Source organism: Heterostelium album, assembly GCF_000004825.1.
Source record: "Heterostelium album PN500 unplaced genomic scaffold PPL_scaffold1, whole genome shotgun sequence".
Taxonomy (NCBI): domain Eukaryota; phylum Evosea; class Eumycetozoa; order Acytosteliales; family Acytosteliaceae; genus Heterostelium; species Heterostelium album.
This window is the reverse complement of record NW_008805063.1, coordinates 728,898-749,475: the sequence shown is the minus strand read 5'-3', so window position 1 is coordinate 749,475 and position 20,578 is coordinate 728,898. Positions and strand designations below refer to the sequence as shown.

Below are 20,578 nucleotides of genomic sequence, written 5' to 3'. Positions count from 1 at the left end.
GTAAATATATTAAAATAAAACAAATAAAAATTATTCGGTACTAAAAATTTCTATATGTCACTTGATGAGCTGATTTGCAAAAAACAACTTTCTCTTTAATAAAGACTGTACACTATCTTAAACAAAATAATAACTGGTAAATAATCTTTTGAGTTTAATAAAAAAATCATCTAACTATTCTTATAAAAGGGCTGATGAGTTCAGAACCTAAAAAAGGAACATTATGGGGTTTTTTTTGCAAAAGCTAAAAAAAAACTACACAAAAATCACAATTATCAAAAAAAAAAACTATGTTGATGGAATAATCGAAAAAATAATCATTAAATGGGAAATTTAGGTGTACTTGAAGTGTGAAACAACACCTTACTGCACAGAAATTTACTTTTGTCAGTAAACTAGTTTTTTAAGTTTGTTTAAATATCAATCTGGTGTTATTTTAATCAATCAAAAAAAAACAATTACTTTTGTTTGTTTGTTTGTTAGTATTAAGTATGTGGATAAGCAACTTTTGTATTAGACCATCACGTGGTTTGTTTCTGTTTTGGAAACCAATCAAACAAAATAGATACTTTGTTTTAGAGAAAAACTCGGAGAACTACATCGCAAAGAACAATCCCACCGTACCACTGTTGACATACTATGAAGCTCAAAAGACAGAGATTAAACATCCTTTTGAACAACAACAACAGAAACAACAAAAAGATAAACAACAACCTACACAGCAACAACAACAACAAACTACACCACAACAATCAATATATTTATTAACAAAGATGGAAGAAGAACAGAAAACAGAGATGACAAGTGGATTCTTTGGTAATATGTTCTCAAAGTTCTGTCAATTCAGTTGGACTATGGTGCTGGCCAAAGTCGTTCCAACAAGCTGGACACTCGACCCAAACGAATCATTTAGAATCAACACTGTCATACAGCCATTCAACTCCTATCAAATAGCAACATCAAACAGTCCACAAGAGATACTTGATCATTGGAATCAACTGGAGAATGAACTGTATCCAAAACTAAAGAAACTAAACAACACCAACGAAAAGATTGATTTACTTCAAACATTCTTAACAAAGAAACAAGAAAGAGAAGAAAGAGATAAGAAAAAATAATAATAATAATAATAACAGATCAATAGATGTAATAATAATAATCATAGAAAAACAATTCACTAATAACCTAACCTCACATATAGTTCAAAAAGTCTGAACTATTTTAAATTAATAAACCCATAACTAACAACAAAAACATAATAATAGTAATAATAAGTAATAATTAATATATATATATACAAATTATTTTTATTTAAAATAAACGACTTGCTATGGTTCTCAGTGAAAAACCTTCAAGTTTACCCCAACGTCTTTTTGCTTCTTCGATGTCCGGTTGATGATACCATGCTGGATATGGATTGGCGGGGTTGAATCGATAATTTAAAAATAGTTCTTCGTCTTTGATCGGTTGATATGCTACTATGATGAATGATTTCTGGTAGATTGATGGATTTCGTAAAAAGTTGTTCTCTGTCACCTCTTGATTGGGAATGTACGGTTTGAGATGCTCCGGAAACTGGTTGGAAAAGTCGTACTTGATACCGATGACATTCGGTGTCTGTGTTGCCGATGGATGATTGATAAACTGTCCGATGGCGTAGGGATTGCGGAATCGTGCGAGATCGAGACTGCTCACCGTTGCGCCACTCTCTTTGAAATACTGCGGACGGTACACGGCGAGATCGGTCTTTCTCAGCCAACTGCGACCGTCTATAACGGTGCCGTCGAACCGCGCCATCATGTAGTCGTTCTCCTTGATGACCGACGGCAGTATGCTGTTGGCGCTGTAGGTGTCACCAGGGTAGATAGCGAGGACCGTTCCCGGCATCACTTCGCCCCGCACGAATACACCGTAGCCCGCTTCTTCGTGGTCAACCGACGACCTACAAATCTGTAGAGTAAAACCGTCGGGATGCTCAATCTCTGCGCCCTGAATGCTCTGCTCACGAATAATGAGTGAACGTCGCAGTTTTGCCTCCATGCTATTGAGCGGCAGTTTCTGGATCGGTGGCGGATAAGAGTTTTTTCCGCCGATCGATTGCACCTGCTCAAACATCGAGAGCAGCTGTTTGCCAATGACTTCGTCGATTCTCTCCTTCTGTCGCACATAGGATGTCGATTTCAGAGACTGCACATACTTGTCATAGTAATCTTCGTCCGACTCGCCTTCCTCCTTTGCAACACCTCCAACTCCATTGTTTTGTCTGTGATAGATCTGTGTTGCCAAGAATGCTTTGAAAGTATCTACTTTCTCTTGTTCATTCTGAAAATACTCTACACCACCAGCACCCTCTACTTCAGATGGTGTCAATCTATTTCCCCATCTTGTTTTACCAACTACTGATCTAACGAATCTATGTAACATAACTATTTAAAGTAAGGTCCAGTCATTAAATCAATCAATCAATCAGATCAATCGACATAAATCTAAACTTAATGATTAATCATTTTGTAAAAAAAAACACACAACTCAACACACAATTTTTCATATGAAAATAATCAATTGACAGCAGCAAATTTGTTTTATTACAATATTTTAATAATCAAAGTTATAAATATATTAAAAATGTATTTATTTAAATTTTAATATTATCAAAAGTATATCATTATTATCTACCAATAAAAAAAAAGAAATTAAAAAAAAAGAATTGTAAAAAAAAATTGATAAAATCGAAAATTAATGCTCGTGCATTTATTTTAACCGATTCAACAGAATGGTCCTCATAGAAAAATGATAGGCACTGTTATTTTTTTCAATACGAATTTTTTCAATTTTTTTAAATTTTTTATTTTTTAATTTTGTGTGTAAAAAATTTGGCACAAAAACAACGCACTTTGAATCAAGTTAATTCCTTTTTTTCGTCACTTACTTGTCCCCCTTTTAAGAGTTAGAGATATTATAAAATGGCTGATGTCCAAGTAGGTTTTAATAATTTGATTTAATTAATTTTATTATCAGTATTTAGTTTATTCTACGATATATCATATCATTATATACTACTTTGTATTTAGTTAGAAAATAAAATATTATTTTAGGTTATTTTAGAAAATATTATCATAATCATCATCGTCATCAATGTAGTTAAAGTTTCAATCTATCTCTCTCGTTCATGTATCACAAGTTTTTAAGATGAAAATGACAGCAAATAATTAAACAACAAAACAGATTTAGAAAAAAGAATGTTAGAAAGTCATAGAATAACAGATAAAATAATATAGTTTTCAGAATAGAGATAATCATTCATTCATCTAGATTTTAGATAAACAAACAAAACTAGTAGCAAAACAATTTTACGAAAAATAATAGTTTGAATGATTAAACTACAAAAATAATAAAATCAAAATAATAATATATAAAAATAGTCATGTCAGTAAAATAATTGGTCAAAAGAGAGAGATAGGATAATCACTGAAACTTTAATGGTAATGATGATGGTGATGATATGTATAAATTTCTTTAAAAATGCCCAAAAAAAAACTATTTGACAAAAAAATACGAAATCCAAAAAAAAAAAAACTAAAAAAAAATACTGAATAATAATATGCTAAAAGAATAAATAAAACTAATAATAATTCATTACCCTACCACCACTACTACTATAAACAATAGGCAGAAAAAGCTTTCCAAAAGCAATTGTGTGTTTTCACCAGAAGCGTCCAATCCAAGACCATCAAGGGTAAGGAAGGTATCAGATACTACAAATCGATCGGTCTCGGTTACCGTGTACCAAAGGATGCCATCGATGGTACCTACGTCGACAAGAAGTGCCCATTCACCTCTAACGTTTCCATCCGTGGAACCATCTTGAAGGGTGTTGTCGTCTCAACCAAGATGAGAAGAACCATCATCATGCGTAGAGATTACCTCCATTACATCAAGAAGTACAACCGTTTCGAGAAGAGACACTCTAACATCTCTGCCCACGCTTCACCAGCTTTCAACATCAAGGATGGTGACTCTGTTACCATCGGTCAATGTCGTCCACTCGCCAAGACCGTCAAGTTCAACGTCATCAAGCACGACCCATCCGCTGCCTCCAAGAAGCAATTCAAGGCTTTCTAAAAGAAGTGAACTAAACACTTACATCTTATGATAGTTTGAATAAAAGTTTTAAAATATAAAATAATCTCTACTCAACAATTACTTTCATTTTTCCATTTCTTTCCATTTCACATCATGTCAATTCATATCATTTTGTTTTTATTTTTTTTTCCTCCTCTATTTGTTGTCAAGTATTGATTGTATTATACAAATAGAAGTTGATAATTAATTAACAATTATTATTTGTTTAATTCGTTCGTGTTTTAAAAAATTTATTCCAGTATGTGTTTTTAAGAATCTGCATTCTTTCACCTTCCTGAAGAAGATTCAGTGTGATTTTCTGTGTGTAATTCAAAATTTTTTTGCTTCTATGCTTCAAAAAAATTATAAAAATCTCTGATGTGTGTGTTTTTGATGATCAACAAACAACAACAATAATATTTTTAACATTCATTTTTAATTAATTAAACTAAAACTTATTACTGTTACTTAGTATTAGTATTTCTCTATTTATTTTAATTTTTATTTGTTATAAACAAACATGTCAAAGAATGTATTAGTTTTCGGAGGTAGCGGATCATTGGGTTCTGCTATCGTCAATCTTTTCAAGACCAAGGGATGGAATACCATCTCTGTAGATTTCCGTGACAACACCAATGCCACTCAATCAGTTTCTATCACCAGCTCCAACGAGAGTGAAGTCAAGAGAGTTTTAAGTGTTTTGGGTTCAACCAGTAAGTCTACCTATATATATTTGAATGTTTAACGGTCATATATATTAATATTAGTTTTATTGTAGAGGTCGACAGTATCATTTGTGCTGCCGGTGGTTGGGTCGGAGGTAGTATCGTCGCCGACGACTACTTCCAAAGTGTACAAAAGATGTTGGATTTCAATTTGAGTTCAGCAGTTGCTACAGCCTTCTTGGCTGGAAAGTTGCTCAACACCGGTGGTGTCGTTGTTTTGACTGGTGCCAAATCTGCTACCGTCCCAACCGCCGGTATGATCGGTTACGGTATCTCAAAGGCTGCCACTCACCACCTCATTAAATCGCTCGCCGAAACACCAGAACTCAGTGGATCATCTTCATTGGGTATTCTACCGGTTACACTCGACACCCCAAGCAACAGACAGTACATGCCAGGTCCATACGACGACTGGACTCCACTCGAGGAAGTCGCCGACAAACTCTTCCAATGGTCGAACGACTCTGCCACCAGACCAACCAACGGTTCATTGGTCGTCGTCGAAACAAAGAAGAATGTTACTACCTACTCAACCATTTAAAAAAAAAAAACAAAACAAAACAAACAGAATAGATAAATCAATAAACCACAAACTAAATTATATATATTGTATTTAAATTATATATCATATGAGCACTTTCAGACAATTAATTATCACCCAAATTATTTCTAAAAACTCTATTTTTTTTCCACTCACTTAATCATGATCGATTGATTAAAATTACCATTTATATTATTGTAAATATAAATAGTTATAGTTATAAAAGAAAGAATGAGTAATAATAACAATAATATTTGTAAGAGATTGAAAAAGGAAGAATTATATAAAGCTAAATGGATTGCTTTGAATCAGTTGACATTCTCTGACCCTAATGGAAAAGAAAGATTGTGGGAAACTGTCGATAGAACCACTAGAGTTGGAGAGGTTGATGGTGTAGATATCATTGCATTGGTTACGAAAGAAGATCAGAAAAAGTATATTGTTTTGACCGTTCAGTATAGACCACCTGTAGATGCAATGGTTATTGAGTTCCCTGCAGGTCTCATTGACCAAGATGAAACCGCGGAGCAAGCTGCAATCAGAGAGTTGAAAGAGGAAACAGGTTATACAGGTGAACGAGTTGATAGTATATCTTCTATATTGGCATTAGAACCGGGTTTATCTTCAGCAAACGCACAAATCTGTACTATAAATGTAATGTACACATTTCCACATCCATCTATAGCTAGTAAAGTTAAGTTGTTTGTTTATTAACAATAAGATAATAGATTGAAAACAAATCAAATATAGAACCAAAGCAACATTTGGAGGATGGTGAATTCATTGAGGTCATTGTAGTTCCTCTCAACAATTTATTAGATACATTACAAAGTATATAAATCAAAGTTGTTTCAATTATTATAATTTATTAATGGTTATTATTCAAAACTCTATAGATTTAACAAAGAAATATCACAAGTGTATCATTGATGCAAAAGTCTATACATTTGCATTGGGTATGAGTATTAAGGTATAAAGAATGTATAATTAGGTATTGGAGAAATCATTATTTATTATTGTATTGTATTGTACTTTAATCGATGATGTACAATAGTTTTTTTTATGAATAAAGAAGATGATTGCTTGTTGTTGTTGTTGATTGGTCAATGTAGTTAATTGATTGGACAATAATTATCATTATTATTATTATTATTATTGATTAGAATATAATAGTTGCAATAGAATTGTATACATTGATTTGGAAATATATATATATGTTGATAATCGAAGATAATAGATGTACAGTAATAGTATATTAGTTGATTTGGTTTGGAGTGTATATCTACTTCTTCTTCTTTTTCATTTCCTTGTAGATTGTATTGACCATCTTTTTAAAGTCGTCAGCACAGTTTGGCTCAAAGAATACGTTGGATCCAATCTTCTTGGCAAACTCTCTTCCTTCCTCTTCGGTGATGTCCGACGGTCTTGGTGGATTGTTTCTCTTGTCGACTTGCATACCGGCAACGAATATTGGCATCTTACCCATGAAGTTGATTTCTGGCAGCCATTGGAACGAAAGATCCTCGAACGATACACGATCGAACGCACTGTAGACCACGATGGCACCGTCTGCGTGTTCATATTGGAGTGCTCTCAATCTAGAGTAACGATCGTGACCACTGGTATTGACGAATGTAAAGTTCACAGATTTGCCACCGTCCAACAAGATATTACCGTTGATAGTCTTTTCAAAATCACTATCAGAAACAACTTTACATTCACTGACAACGTTCATACCATAGCCAATGAGCAACTCTTTATCCAAATCCTTATCACCAGCAACAACAATAGTAATATGATCATCTATATTATAGATTTATGAGTGAATGAAAGAAAGATAAAATTAAAAGAAAAGTAAGTAACTTGTTTAAAATCAAAATACAATTATATCTTTAAATTTAGAATATAGTTACCTGTTTTCTTCTTTTTTATTGACTTTGGCGAGGTTGATTCCTTTTGTTCTTTTTCTTTCTTTACTTTTGCTTTTTCTCTTGTTTCTAAAAGTAATTATTGTAAGTTAAATATATTATAATAGTTATTTATAAAATAATAGATTTTAGTTAATTACCTTTTTTCTTTTCAAATTCTTTAAGTTTGGCACTTAGCTCAGATTGGCCTCTTGTTAGTATCTTCTCTTTCGATTGTATCTCTTGTTCCTTCTTGCCTAGATCTTTCAATTTACTCTCCAACTCCTTCTGTGCCTTCTCATTGACATCCTTTAGTTTGATCTTGATCATTCGCTCTGCTTCCTCTGTGATCAAATCTTGTGCCTCAGCTTTCAGCTTTCTCTTTCTCTCTTTCTCTTTCTTCAGATTGAGTTGTTCGGTGATCTTGTCGGTGGTGTCTCTGCTGATCTTGTTACACTTTAGATTGAGGTTGACAATGGAGAACTTGGTCTTTTCGAGGTACGCCAGCAGCTTGATACCACCCTCCTCGGTGATACCACACTGAAAACAACTGAGATTGCGAAGTGTCTGGTTGGACGGTAGCGAGCTGACGAGAGCACTGGCACCAGAGTCACCGATTCTATTGCTGTTGATGTGGAGTGTGAGTAGCGAGTTGTTGGATTCCAGTGCGTTGGCGAGCGCACTTATTCCTCTGTCCGTGATCTTGCAGTCCGAGAGATAGAGCGACTTGAGCGAACAGCTGTGCTTGGAGGTGAGCGACTGACTCAGAATCTGTAGACCTTCGTCGCCGATCGGATTGTTGTCGAGTTTCAAGTGAAGTAGAGAATTGTTAGTAGCGATAGCCGAAGCTAGCTCACGAATACCTTGTGAGGTGATGTTGTTCGACGACAGATCGAGTGACTCGACTATTGCATGCTGCTTCAGTGACTTGGCGATGGGAATTACCCCATCGTTGCCTAGCTCTTTTCCGTCGAGCCTAATCAATGGATGTCTCTTTCCATTGAGTAACACCTTAGCAATGACTGCAGTGTCATTCTTGGTCATCTTTTTGAAGAGATGACTAGCTGCTTCAATAGACATTTTATCATCGTCCATCATTTTTGTGTTTTTCTTTTTTTTTTATTTATAAATATATCTTATGAAATAATAAGATAAGTAAATAAAAAAAATATATATATATTATTATGAAAAATATATATGTAGTAAAATGAACTGGAATGAATAAACTGACTTTTGGTTAATGAAAAAAAAGATAATGATTATGATGAAGATGTTGTTGGAACTTTTGGAATTCCTTTTGGAAAATAACTGGTTGGTTGGTTGTTTCCGATGATGTGGAGGAAAGATGAGCAAGTATGGTAAAAGAGGAAAATCCAAAAAAGAACTGAAACAATATACTGTTATAGCAATTGAATTTGGAGTGTAAAGGTTGCAATAGGAGCAGCAAAGTAAGTAGTGGTGATAGTTCAGCGGTGATGTGAAAAGCTGTGAAAAATTATTTACAATACCAAAATTATTAATTATTGATCAATTGTCAATAAGTAAATAATATCGATAATATTGAATTGTAAATTTTAATTCACTTTCTTGCTTTTAAATAAATTCGAAAACTGTGTGAATTAATCAATCTTCTATGATTTAATGAGTGAATTGCTATGAAGGAAAGAAAGATATTTTTTTATGCGTGTGTGAGTGTGTGTTTGAATAGATTGTGTGTTTTTATGTGTATGTTGTGAAAATAGTTTGTGAATATGTGGATGAGTTTGTTGTCAATGATGTAAATACTATTATATGGTGTTAGATGGATAATAAATAAATAAATAAATAGAAAACAAACGTCTGATTAAAATAATAAAAAATTAATATTTTTGTAAAGAAATGACAAAACTAGATCTTCTTTATCTTGAATTGTTTGTTGTTCCACTAATCTATTTAATATTAATATTAGTGAATTAATTAAATAAAATAGAGAATATATAATTTAGTTAGATTACTATTTTTATAAAATATATTAGAAAGTTAATATTTCTGTTACCTGTTTGTACAATTATTATTTTGTTTAAAAAAAACTAACTATTAAACTATATTGATGAAATTTATCTATTTCATATTTAAGTGTTTTATGTTATGTTAACTAAATTAAACAAATATAAAAATGCTAATAAATAATTGTTTTAAAAAATATATATTATTTATTTTATTCATTTGTATATAAAAAGAAATATATACATATTTATTCTTACAAAAAGAGTAATATTTATTTAAATAGTTTTACGACTTGATGTTGCTGCTTGTTTTTTACTCGGCTGTTGTTTCGCAAAATAGTGTGAAAATGAACTTTCATTGTGGAAACTAAAAATATCTGTTTGTTTTTTATGTGTTTGAATGAAAATATATATATTTCTTTTTATTTTCTTCATTGTATTGAGTGGTTTGTTTTAAAAAGGAAAAAGAGTACTAATTGTTTTTACACAAATTTATCAAATTCAAAAATATACTTTGATTAACAAATGTATTAAATTTAATACATATACATAATTTTAAAAACATATAAAAAAATTTTATGTTTTAAATCTTTTATAACCATTTTTATATCTTTCATATAAATATAATAATATAATAATAAAAATAATATTTTTTACCATTTATAATTTAATAAATAAATTAAATTAATTTGAAAAATTAAAAAAAAAAAGAAAAAAACGAAACGAAAGTATGATTAATTAAGTTGTTTTTTTTAAAGATAATATATATCTATACTATACTGATATAATTTTAAAGAATGAGTCATAAAAATAAGTTTAAAAGAGAATATAAAGATAATAACGATGATAATGATAGTCGTGATAATGCTGCTGGTAGATTTAAAAAGCAAAGAGTAGATAATAGTAAAAATAATGATAAACAACAAGATAAATCATGGTATTTACCACGTGAAAGTATGTTGATATAATTATTGAATGGTTTATTGATTGATTGATTGATCATCTTATTAAACAAATTAAAACAACAAAACATCAAAAATAGAGAGTAAATTATTAAGACAAGAGAAACAAGTAAAGAAAGTTTATGATAAGAAATCACAAAAGAGAAAAGAATATCAAGCAACACAAAAACCAGTCTCTAATTTTTATGATTCTTTTAAAAATGATGATCCAATGTCAAGAGTAATTACTTTTATTAATATCAAATAATAACATGTAATTAAAGTAACTAATCAATCTTTATCTCTTTTTTTTTTTAAAAGTTTGCATTGGGTGGACATCAAACACAGTCTGATGATTTCATGAGTAGAAAGAATAGAGGTCAAAAGAGATCGAATAGACATAAGAAAGAAGATAGTGATAATGAGAAAGAAGATGGTGAGGATGTCGAACAAGAAAATGAAATTAATAATAATGTTAAAGTGGAAAATGATATAGACGGTGATGAAGATAGAGATAATGAAAATGAAGATGTCGTTGATGATGATGAGGATGAAGGTGGTGATGAAATTGTACAAGAAAAGAATAGTAATCCATATTATAAAGCAACAACAACTACAACTACATCATCATCATCAAGTAGCAGCAGTGATTCAAAGAAGAAGAATCCCAAATCATATAAAGCGCAGTTGGATCAAGCTAGAAAAGAATATCAAGAGAGAAGACAAGAGATGGAGCAAAAGAGAAAGGAGATCGAAGAGAAGAAAGCAGAGAATCTAAAGAAACAGCAACAAAGAAAAGAGAAATCACTTCAGATGCTAAAGAAAACAAAGAGAGGTCAACCCATCATGAAGAATCAACTTAATAGATTACTTGCTCAAATAGAATCATCTACTTCTTCCAAATAAATATTCTACATTAATATATATATATATATATATATATATATATATATACATATTTCATATATATACATTGTTTAAATATATCTTTGTTTTATTTTGTTTATCAATTTTTTTATTATTTTTTTAATTTTTTGTAAAGGTTTTTTAACAATTTGGTACCAAAATGATGTTGATTGGTTTTATGATAAAAGTTGATATTTTTTTGGTTCGATCGAGATCAAAAAAAATGTTAAAGATATTTTTTTTAATTAATTAAAGTAAAATAAAATTATAAAAACAAACTTAAAAATCATTTCAAGTTAAATTTTATTTTATTTTTTTTAGTTTATTTTTTACTAAATAAAGATAGTGAATTTATTATTAGATATTAGTCTTAAAATTAATGTTTAGTTTAAGAATTCCAAACAACCACTTCCTCATTCAATAAAACACCCCAACACATTTTCACCCCAAACCATTTTAATAATAAATATTTTTAAATGTCACATCCAAATAATTAAAGCCAATTAAATCAATCAAACAATCAGCCAGCCAACCACAAAATAAATATTAGATTATCTATTTTATATTTATATATATTTTAATTTTTTTGTTGCATTTCAAATTAAAAAAGAATCAACAAATCAATCTTATTTCCTTATTTATTCATATAATCTGTATTTTTATTATTATTATTAGAATCAATTAAAAAATATCAACCAACCAATCAATCAATCAATCAATCAATCAAATTCAATCTAAATCTATTTAGAAATATTAATTAGATTTTCATTTTTCATTCATTTCCAACCAAGTTGAATTATATTTATGTAGATTATCTATTAAATTAGATACGAAGATTAGGAAAGAGAAAAGAACTGAACACAACAGGAAGAGAAGAGAAGAGAAGAGAGATGGATAATGAAGATAGATTGATTACAGATCTGATCAACAGATACAGTGTACAAATAAAGTTTAAAAAGAACCAAGGATATCAGACATCCGATCAACTCCAACAGAATGTCCTAAGAAAACATAACGAACAGACTCTCATTGATTTAAGTTCAAATAAACTAAATTTAATAGCCAATGGTTTATCAGATATATTAGATTCTTTAACAAAAGTAAATAATAAGACATATTTTTTAAAAAAACAATCAACCCTGCTCAACCAAAAAAAGATTATTTGATTTTTTTTAAAAAAAATCAAATGAAATCGGTTGATCAATCAATCAATCACATCTGAACTTTTTAATTAATTTTCACTTTTCATTTCATTTAATGTTTCTATTTTTATTTTTATTTTTTTATAGAAAAAAGATAAAGAAGAACCAAACGAACATAATCTATGGGCACAATCATATACACTTGGATTATTAGCAAAATGTATGGAACATCAATGGTTTCATATAGTATGTATATATATATTAATCGAGAAACTCGCAAACAAAAAACATGATATATTGTTATAAATATTAACATATCGTTTGTTTATGAAGAAATCACAATATAGAACAATGTCCAATAATGTTTCCGATGAAAAAGAAGCATTGAAATTGAGGGAGAAAGAAGAACAGTTGTTACCACCACCCCTACAGGATTCAATGGCATCGAGAATCATTGGAATTGCCAGTGGCTGTTTGATTCGATGTCCTTCAGAGTCTGACACCTACATCAATAGCGGCAAGTTGATCTACCAGCTATCGGCTACCAACTACGACCAGGTCTATGCAAAGATCGTCGATACGCTCTCGGCCATCGTGAATGCCTCTAGTGGCAATGTGGCAGCCGACGAATCGATCACCAGTCAGTTGATGTTGATCGAGCACATCAACCTGAATTCACATCTGTTGTGCGAGCTGCTCGAGCGTCTCTTGAAGTCGGCCGGTTCCTTCCGCAAGGAGAAACATCAGTTCACGCTGGCGATGGTGCTGCGTCGCGCCATTTGGAACTGGATCGAGAATCATCCGATGGAGTTTGTACAGCTGACGCGTAGTGGCGGACGTCTTTCGAGCGCGCCAGACCTCCTGTTTGACATACTGGACGGCTGGGCAAAGAAGACGATTCACCGAAATTGCATATGGCCATTGATGACGATGCTACTTCTCCTGTGTCCGGAGCTGATGATCAAGATTCAGCGAAACGAGAAGCACTCGAACAACGCACAGGGATCCGGTGACCTCTCCATCAAAAAGAAGTTCCTGGAAACACTGAAAAAGTCAATCAAAGTATCGAAACTCGCTGACGTTGTAACCATCTGTTATCTCGACATCTTCAAAGCATCGGCATACGTAACCGACACCGATGTTACAATATTAAAACCGATTGCATATTCAATAGGTAAGTAAGATGATTACTAGCTAACTAACTAACTATCTAACTATTATTGGTTATTAATGATATCATTGTTGTTTGTTTAGAGGGTGAATTAAAGGATAGATTTATTGTACAACAAAAGGGTGTAGAGTTGGAATCTATTAATTTGGAGACAGAGTTTCTGGTGGCGTTGTTCAAGACATCGTCGAAAAAGTTGAGTGTAATGCTACCGGATTTGATGCATGCCGATTCACCTAGTTTTAAAATCGTTCTTTTGAAATCTATTATCAAGATTGTTATGGATGATTCTCATCCTAATAAACTGCCTTGGTGTCCGTCACTCTCTGAAGCATATCCCATTGTTTCTTCACAACTCAAACAGCTGTTCATAGATTGTCTTCAATCCGTCAGATCCATAAACAACACACCAAGACAACTAACAGATAAAAGCAGCAGTAAAAAACATCAAGATAAACATTCAGACATACAAATCATAACACTTTTAGTACAACTCTATCATTTAGATCCTAAATTTGCATTATATCCAATGGTATGTAAAATATATTATAGTTGAAAAGTGTCTCTTACTTACTTACTTACATATACATTTTGTTTATTGAATAGAAAACACCAGTACAAGATTTAGATGATTTCAAATCGATAATGGTTGGATTATGCTTAATTGCATCGTCACAAACGCTATCGAGTGATTTGGTTGAGATGGCTGGTGCAACGTTGATAAAGATGCATCAGATATCGAGTATTGAATGCTGGTACGATAAGAAGTTGACCAATGGATTCTGGGAGATAAGTTCCACCGTAAATACGACACTGGCCAACTCGCTCGTCGACCAACGTGATCTTCCACTCGAGCACACCCAACGATTGTTTATATTGCTACACGATGTCATTGCCTACCGGAACAAGTTTCTCTATCAATCGCGTGATTCGCTGCTACCGCATGCATCGATACGTGATCTCCGCTCACAGGGATCGTCCAAGTTGGAGTATGCACTGCTGGTTCATCTCTGCTCGTCCGAGCCTGACATCTGTCTGCGGAGTGCAATCGTATTTGGCTTGTTGGCCGAGGAGATCGACATCATCGGAGAGACCGCCGAGGAGAGCAACGGAATGATCAACAACCATTCGATCTACAAGAAGTTGGCAACCTCCTGCCAAGCTCTGCACACCGGTAAGAAACATCAACAAAAGGTGATTCGCAGTCTGCTCCGTCGCATTGCATCACCCACAACAGGAAACACCACCGCTTGGGAAGAGTTATTCTCAAGATGGACTGCAACAACTCCACTACTTGTTAGCATAACAGATGATATAAACAATGATGTAAAGTATTACGAATAACTATAGTATACATTCACAGATTCTAACCTACTACTTTTCATTCTGTCTACAATTTGTAGAAGTTAAATGGTGTAAAGAAACCTTTGAATGTTATTAAACAAGAATGGTATAATATGATTGGATTGCTATGTAGTTTGAGTGGTGTAATATTGAATAAGGATACCGTTTTGGCTGCGAATGCAGGTGCAACAGGTAGTTCGACAACAACAACAACAACTGGTGGTAGTGGTGGCAGTGGCGCAGCTGCCAGTTCGGCAGGTGGACAACTCAGTCAAGGAAGAACTAGAAGTAGAAAGCTTACGAATACACCTACCTCGACTGTTGAGAAAGCCAAGTTGATAACTGTGTTCATGGACGAACTGGTGGAGTTGATGGTCAGTGAGAACAGCTTTATTCGAGACTCTACCATCTCGTTGATGGGAACGGCGTTGTGTCCTGCTTCGTTCGAGTGGATGTTGAAACACCTGCACATTGAGATGTCCGGTTGTTTTGTAGATGTAAATGCAGCCTCAAGCGAACAGACACTGGAACGATCGAATATCTTTGTCGACCAGACAATCAACGTCTTGAAAAACATAGTCGATCCGACATGTTCCAATACCGACGATCTTGATTTCGCGAATATCGGTGCGTTGGAACGTCTGCTACTGATTATCATTAAATATATTAATCATCTACAACCGATTGCACCACATTCCACCATCGTAAAGATGAAGCGTAACGTTTGTACTCTGTTGGATTTCATCGTGGGAAAGAAGTCTACTATTCAGATCTCCATCGACTTTAAGAGGTCGCTGTTGGATCTCCTTATCGATTGGACAACCATATTCAATCCCAACACTATAGCCAGCAGCGGCAGCAACAACAATAGCGCAGGTAATCTCAGCAATAGTCTGACAAGTAGTAGTGCATCGATCAATGGCAATACACTATCACAGTCACCTTCCGAACCATCTTTCCTCTCTGACTCTTTTGATTCGAAATCAAACAACAACGATCTATCTTGTATTTCATTACTCTCCAACATCCTCTCGGGTCTTATATTCAACACAAATGATCATGCAGGTTTAATGTTATTCAAAAAGTATTTCAATATATTCTTTAATCAATTAACAAAGAAACAACCAGAAGTAAGTAACTTACTTATATTAAGTTAGCTATAATGTTTAATCAATCTTTATCATTGTTACTAATTCAAACACTTCACTTCTTATTCAAATCAAGTTGCTTCATGATAATAAACAAATGAATGATGGTATTATACAATGTATTTGTAATATGATTTATTCAAATTCAAACTATGATTACTTTGTTCAGATTGGATATCACGAGGAAGCAGAGACTAGAGCTGCATTCCTGCAAGTGTCTGCCAATGTTATAAAACAATCGAATCTCCATCAACGACAACAGATTGCAGCTAGCAGTGGTGCATCCGCTGCCGATCTACTCTTGGATGGCGCAGGCAGACCCTCCTCCCACTGGAAACCGGCAGGTGCATCGATAACTGTGTCACCCTCCACTTCGTCACTGTCGTTGGAGGACACCAAGTACCAGCAGTTCTACGAGTTACTCCTACAGGCACCGGACTATCATGCACTCATCTCGATGTCGCAGATCAACGATAGCGATGAACTGGCACGTGCTTTGATCTACTTTTACGATCAATACGACCGAACTCTTCCCGCCTTGAAAAAGATCATACAATACGAGGTGTCGACGACAAAGTCGAGTTCCACCTCAACTCTGCTACGAGGAAATAGCTTGGGATCAAAGATGTTGGCATCCTATATCAAGATGATAGGTACTCCCTACTTGAAACAAGCGTTGGGTACGCCCATCGGTAAGATCTTGGCAAACAATACATCGATGGAGATTGACACCACCAAGTTGGGTCCAAATGATGATATTCACGCCAATATCTCCAGATTATCTTTGCTGGCAAAGATATTCATCCGATCGATTCAAGAGACCATTTGCAGTGTTCCCGCTCCGATTCGTGAGTTGTCCTCCTACATTGTCAAGGAGCTGTCACAACACCATCCCGGAACAGAAAAGTTGACGGTTGTCGGTATTATGTTTCTAAAGTATATTTGTCCGGCGATTATCACTCCCGAGAATTTCGGTATCGTTCAAAGTACACAGCCAATCACCAAGGAGAATCGAAGAGCGTTGGTGCTGATCACCAAGATTCTCCAAAAGCTGGGAGCAGCCGGACAACAGTCGGTAAGAGAGCCATTCATGAATAACTTTAATAGCTTTGTCAATGACAATAGCAAGTTGGTTGACGATGTCTTTGACACGCTGACATCGGTGTCACCCGATAAGTCGGCAATCGGATCGTCGTCGAGAGGCAGACCTACCAAGCTGGTCTGGGAGACAAAGCAAGAGGATCTCTCGCTGCTACACAGTTACTTTATCAACTCGTTGGAGCGTCTCGGTAAGGTGTTGGTAACGATGGGACAACCGAAGCTTTCCGACCAAATTCAATCGGTGCTTCGTACACTCTCTGTCACTCTGAACTCCATTCAACCAACGGCTGAAGGCGCTAGCACCAATAGCATCGTTGAGTTACTCCAGCGATTCGAACACACCAATATCGATTATCTCAAACAAAAGAAGTTGTTCTACCAACAGGGATACACTCTAAAGGACAGACAGCCTGTTTTCTACTATATCGCGAGAAGGTTCGATGCATCGATGGATCAAGATCATCTCTTTTACCTCATGTTGAAGACAGTGGTCGATAGCACTGATACCAATCTCTCTAAAGATTTTACCATTGTCATTGACTGCACTCTGTCAACCGCTAGTCACAATATTCCGTTGGCTTGGTGTGCGACATGGCTGCGTCATCTTCCACCAAAGTTATTTGCCAATTGTTCGATCTACATTGTTAATCCATCGCGCTACATCAAATCTCACTTCAAGTCCATCTATAAACTTGTTGGCGGACAACAGTATCGTGTTAAAATGTTGTTGTTCCTCTCAAATTCCGTGCGTTTATTCGAGCATATTGAGACGGCTAATCATGGACTGCCAGAGTCAACTCTTGCCATTGAAACTGATGTGATGGCACTCTACACTCCCGTTGTCAAAGTCAACCAATTCCTCGAGAAGAATGTCACCATTCGTATCACCAACGATCATCTACAGCTGATTTCAATTAAGTTGTATTCACTTCTTGGTCGTTCAACTCAGTTGATCGATACCTATCCAATCTCCAATATCAAAGTCCTGGTGAGTAGCAATGACACCGAGGAGTTTGAGTTGAGATTCAAGAGTGGTGGACAATCGATGCAATTGAAAAGTCCACAACGATTCCAAATCGTACAATCCATAAATCAATCGATTGCCACTTCCACCGCTAGTAGCGGCGCGGCACCCAGCGAATCAACTACCTCTTCTATCAACCCTATTCCTCATGATATTCCAGGAACTCTATTGAATATGGCATTGCTCAATATGGGCAGTAGTAACTACTCACTCAGAACTGCGGCATACAATGTAATTGCGGCGATTGCAGTTCATCCTTCGTTCTCTACACAATGCCGACTGTTGGATACTCCAGGACTATCGATACCAAAAAATTCTACACAAAAGATTGTACAGATTTCCTCGCGTCTCTCAAAGTGTCAGCCAGAGTTGACACTTGATTTCATGTTGGAGGCAATGCACGGTATCAACAAGGCTGCACTTTCCTCAAAGTATTTGGTTCTCGAGTTTATGGAACCTTGGATTTCGAATCTGTCAAACTACACCCGAAAGGGACAAACACCAGAACAGATAGCTCGCTATAAAAAGACAACCGATATCATTGATCTACTGATAGAGTTGACCATTAGGGAATCCGGATTGAAATCGATCATCCACGAGAGAGTTTGGATATGCATTGGCAAACAGAGTGAAGATCTCATTGGTTTGGTACTGCAGAGGTGTTCATTGAAATCACGTGAAACCAAAAACAGCGAAATCATTGGAGAGATGGTATCCTCGATGGGTTATACATCTCCACAGCCCGTAGGTCGTAAGTTGATTGGTAGAATCCTAAAGCTATTGGATAAGACTGGTCAACTTCAACAATCGACACTACAACACTCTAGCAGCGATCTATCGATGCATATACTATGGACCCAGATCACTATCAATCTAAGATTGTTAATGTATCTTATGTTTGACAATCCGATTTGCGCTCAGCTGTACCTTCCTGAGATATTCCATATTATTGTCACAATGTTTTGTATAGGCAGTGTCAATGTTGGAATTACCGTACATACTCTACTGTTGAATACACTTCATTCACTCTACAATTCGATGGTATCGAACGACGGTAGACTCTCGGCTGTGCCCTACCTTATCTCACAGTTGGGAGAGCAGAAGTTCCTTCTTCTCTTTGGAATAAACAGTGCCAATTCGCTGTTGGCCAACAACGACTTTAATCTCTCGACCGAATCGAAAGAGTTGGAGAAAATGTCGATTACCAATGTCGATCCAGTTGCCAAATCTATATTCGCAATCCTAAAGGTTTTCATTGACAGTCGTTTCGAACAAGCTAAGCAATGGCACATGCGATGGATTCAACTAACGATAAAGGCTGCATTTACTAGTAATCCACCCATTCAAAGTCGTGCTCTCATCACTCTTGGCAACATCGTAAAGAATAACTCAATGTGTGAATTGCTGATTAGAGATATATTAAAGGTGTTGGGATCCACACTAAAGACTGCCAACTCCCTTACCAATTACTCGGATATTATCTACAGTGCGATCCACTGTCTTACTCGGCTACAAGAGTATCTCTCACCGAAATCCATTGATACATTCACCTCGCTCTTTTGGATTGGCATGAGTTTTATGGAGATCTACGACAGCAAGATATTCTCGGTAGCACTGGCTCAGATTGAATCACTCATAAAAATAATGGATAATCATCAATTGTTCGCCGAAGGATTCCACCCAACTCTGCTTCTCGCTAGAAATCCATATCTTAAATCACTACAAGCTATCGACCAAGTGGTTGGAGTCAACTTTGAGAATAACTTTGCCTTTGCAGTGTCGACTCATCTCCTCAAAGGTCTGAAGAATGCATCGACCAAGAGTTCAACAACTTCTTTGCTATCGACGATCCTCAAAATAGTGTCAAAGAAACCAATTGAAACCAGTTCAATGCTCGGATACCTCGCGCTCCTCGCAAGCGAGGGTGAGTTTTCATTCATCGAAAATCAATCGGAACCAGGCCAACTTCTTTTCAATCCTCAGATGGTAGCCGATGAAACTCATGCTGCACTGTTATTGAATTTGTTACAAACGATCTTGTCGCATACTGACCGTGAGCCAGAGCAACTTATTCTCTTTGAGATTCTAAAAGAAGGTATTAAATTCTCGCCCAAATCGTTTAGTACCATAAACAATAGTTTGACACTGAAGATCTCATCGGCCATCACCAACTCTGAGAATCCAAAGATTGTGGCTCCCGCTCTCTTTATAATGGATCGACTCTATAGCTTTATGATGGCAGCCCCCACCAACTCAATCAATAACAACAAACAATTTGATCTCAAACAAATTGGATTCCAAGGTATGAGCGATGCCGGTGCTGGTTTCCAAAGGCAAACAACCTTGACCATAAATCAATCAATTCTTAAATCTACATCTGAACTCCTTGACAGTGTCACCAACACCGTTTTCCAATCAATCTCTGGACAAACATACCCATTCAATGATTCGGACTTGAAAATCGATGATATTTCTGATGATGAAGAACATAAAAAATAAATTAGACCACAATAATAAAAGATCT

The 20,578-nt window shown here is 35.0% G+C and overlaps 8 protein-coding genes across 8 annotated transcripts; 6 read left to right on the top strand and 2 right to left on the bottom strand.

Annotated features, from left to right (window-relative positions):
• Nucleotides 1–491: 491 nt before the first annotated feature.
• On the top strand, nt 492–1,118 carry PPL_00365 (uncharacterized protein; the record flags this gene model as incomplete). Its single annotated transcript, XM_020571395.1, has 1 exon — nt 492–1,118. The coding sequence occupies one exon, from the start codon at nt 492–494 to the stop codon at nt 1,116–1,118; it is 627 nt and encodes a 208-aa protein (XP_020438669.1).
• Nucleotides 1,119–1,311: 193 nt separating this feature from the next.
• PPL_00364 (uncharacterized protein) lies at nt 1,312–2,424 on the bottom strand (the record flags this gene model as incomplete). Its single annotated transcript, XM_020571394.1, has 3 exons — nt 1,312–1,478; nt 1,911–1,942; nt 2,198–2,424. 3 exons carry the CDS (start codon nt 2,422–2,424, stop codon nt 1,312–1,314), a joined length of 426 nt encoding a protein of 141 aa, XP_020438668.1.
• Nucleotides 2,425–2,963: 539 nt separating this feature from the next.
• rps11 (40S ribosomal protein S11) lies at nt 2,964–4,122 on the top strand (the record flags this gene model as incomplete). Its single annotated transcript, XM_020571393.1, has 2 exons — nt 2,964–2,978; nt 3,670–4,122. 2 exons carry the CDS (start codon nt 2,964–2,966, stop codon nt 4,120–4,122), a joined length of 468 nt encoding a protein of 155 aa, XP_020438667.1.
• A 520-nt stretch (nt 4,123–4,642) lies between these two features.
• On the top strand, nt 4,643–5,388 carry qdpr (dihydropteridine reductase; the record flags this gene model as incomplete). The annotated part of the gene is made up of 2 exons (XM_020571392.1): nt 4,643–4,835; nt 4,901–5,388. 2 exons carry the CDS (start codon nt 4,643–4,645, stop codon nt 5,386–5,388), a joined length of 681 nt encoding a protein of 226 aa, XP_020438666.1.
• A 231-nt stretch (nt 5,389–5,619) lies between these two features.
• Nucleotides 5,620–6,364, top strand: PPL_00361 (uncharacterized protein; the record flags this gene model as incomplete). The annotated part of the gene is made up of 3 exons (XM_020571391.1): nt 5,620–6,076; nt 6,139–6,219; nt 6,285–6,364. The coding sequence occupies 3 exons, from the start codon at nt 5,620–5,622 to the stop codon at nt 6,362–6,364; spliced, it is 618 nt and encodes a 205-aa protein (XP_020438665.1).
• A 306-nt stretch (nt 6,365–6,670) lies between these two features.
• Nucleotides 6,671–8,393, bottom strand: PPL_00360 (leucine-rich repeat-containing protein; the record flags this gene model as incomplete). Its single annotated transcript, XM_020571390.1, has 4 exons — nt 6,671–7,191; nt 7,302–7,385; nt 7,457–7,835; nt 8,241–8,393. 4 exons carry the CDS (start codon nt 8,391–8,393, stop codon nt 6,671–6,673), a joined length of 1,137 nt encoding a protein of 378 aa, XP_020438664.1.
• A 1,684-nt stretch (nt 8,394–10,077) lies between these two features.
• On the top strand, nt 10,078–11,127 carry PPL_00359 (uncharacterized protein; the record flags this gene model as incomplete). Its single annotated transcript, XM_020571389.1, has 3 exons — nt 10,078–10,234; nt 10,323–10,462; nt 10,543–11,127. The coding sequence occupies 3 exons, from the start codon at nt 10,078–10,080 to the stop codon at nt 11,125–11,127; spliced, it is 882 nt and encodes a 293-aa protein (XP_020438663.1).
• An 890-nt stretch (nt 11,128–12,017) lies between these two features.
• On the top strand, nt 12,018–20,553 carry PPL_00358 (Neurofibromin-like protein; the record flags this gene model as incomplete). Its single annotated transcript, XM_020571388.1, has 13 exons — nt 12,018–12,227; nt 12,417–12,515; nt 12,603–12,909; nt 13,384–13,443; nt 13,524–13,969; nt 14,044–14,238; nt 14,632–14,763; nt 14,940–15,155; nt 15,552–15,911; nt 16,006–16,865; nt 17,190–18,941; nt 19,185–20,066; nt 20,193–20,553. 13 exons carry the CDS (start codon nt 12,018–12,020, stop codon nt 20,551–20,553), a joined length of 5,880 nt encoding a protein of 1,959 aa, XP_020438662.1.
• Between the last annotated feature and the right edge of the window lie 25 nt (nt 20,554–20,578).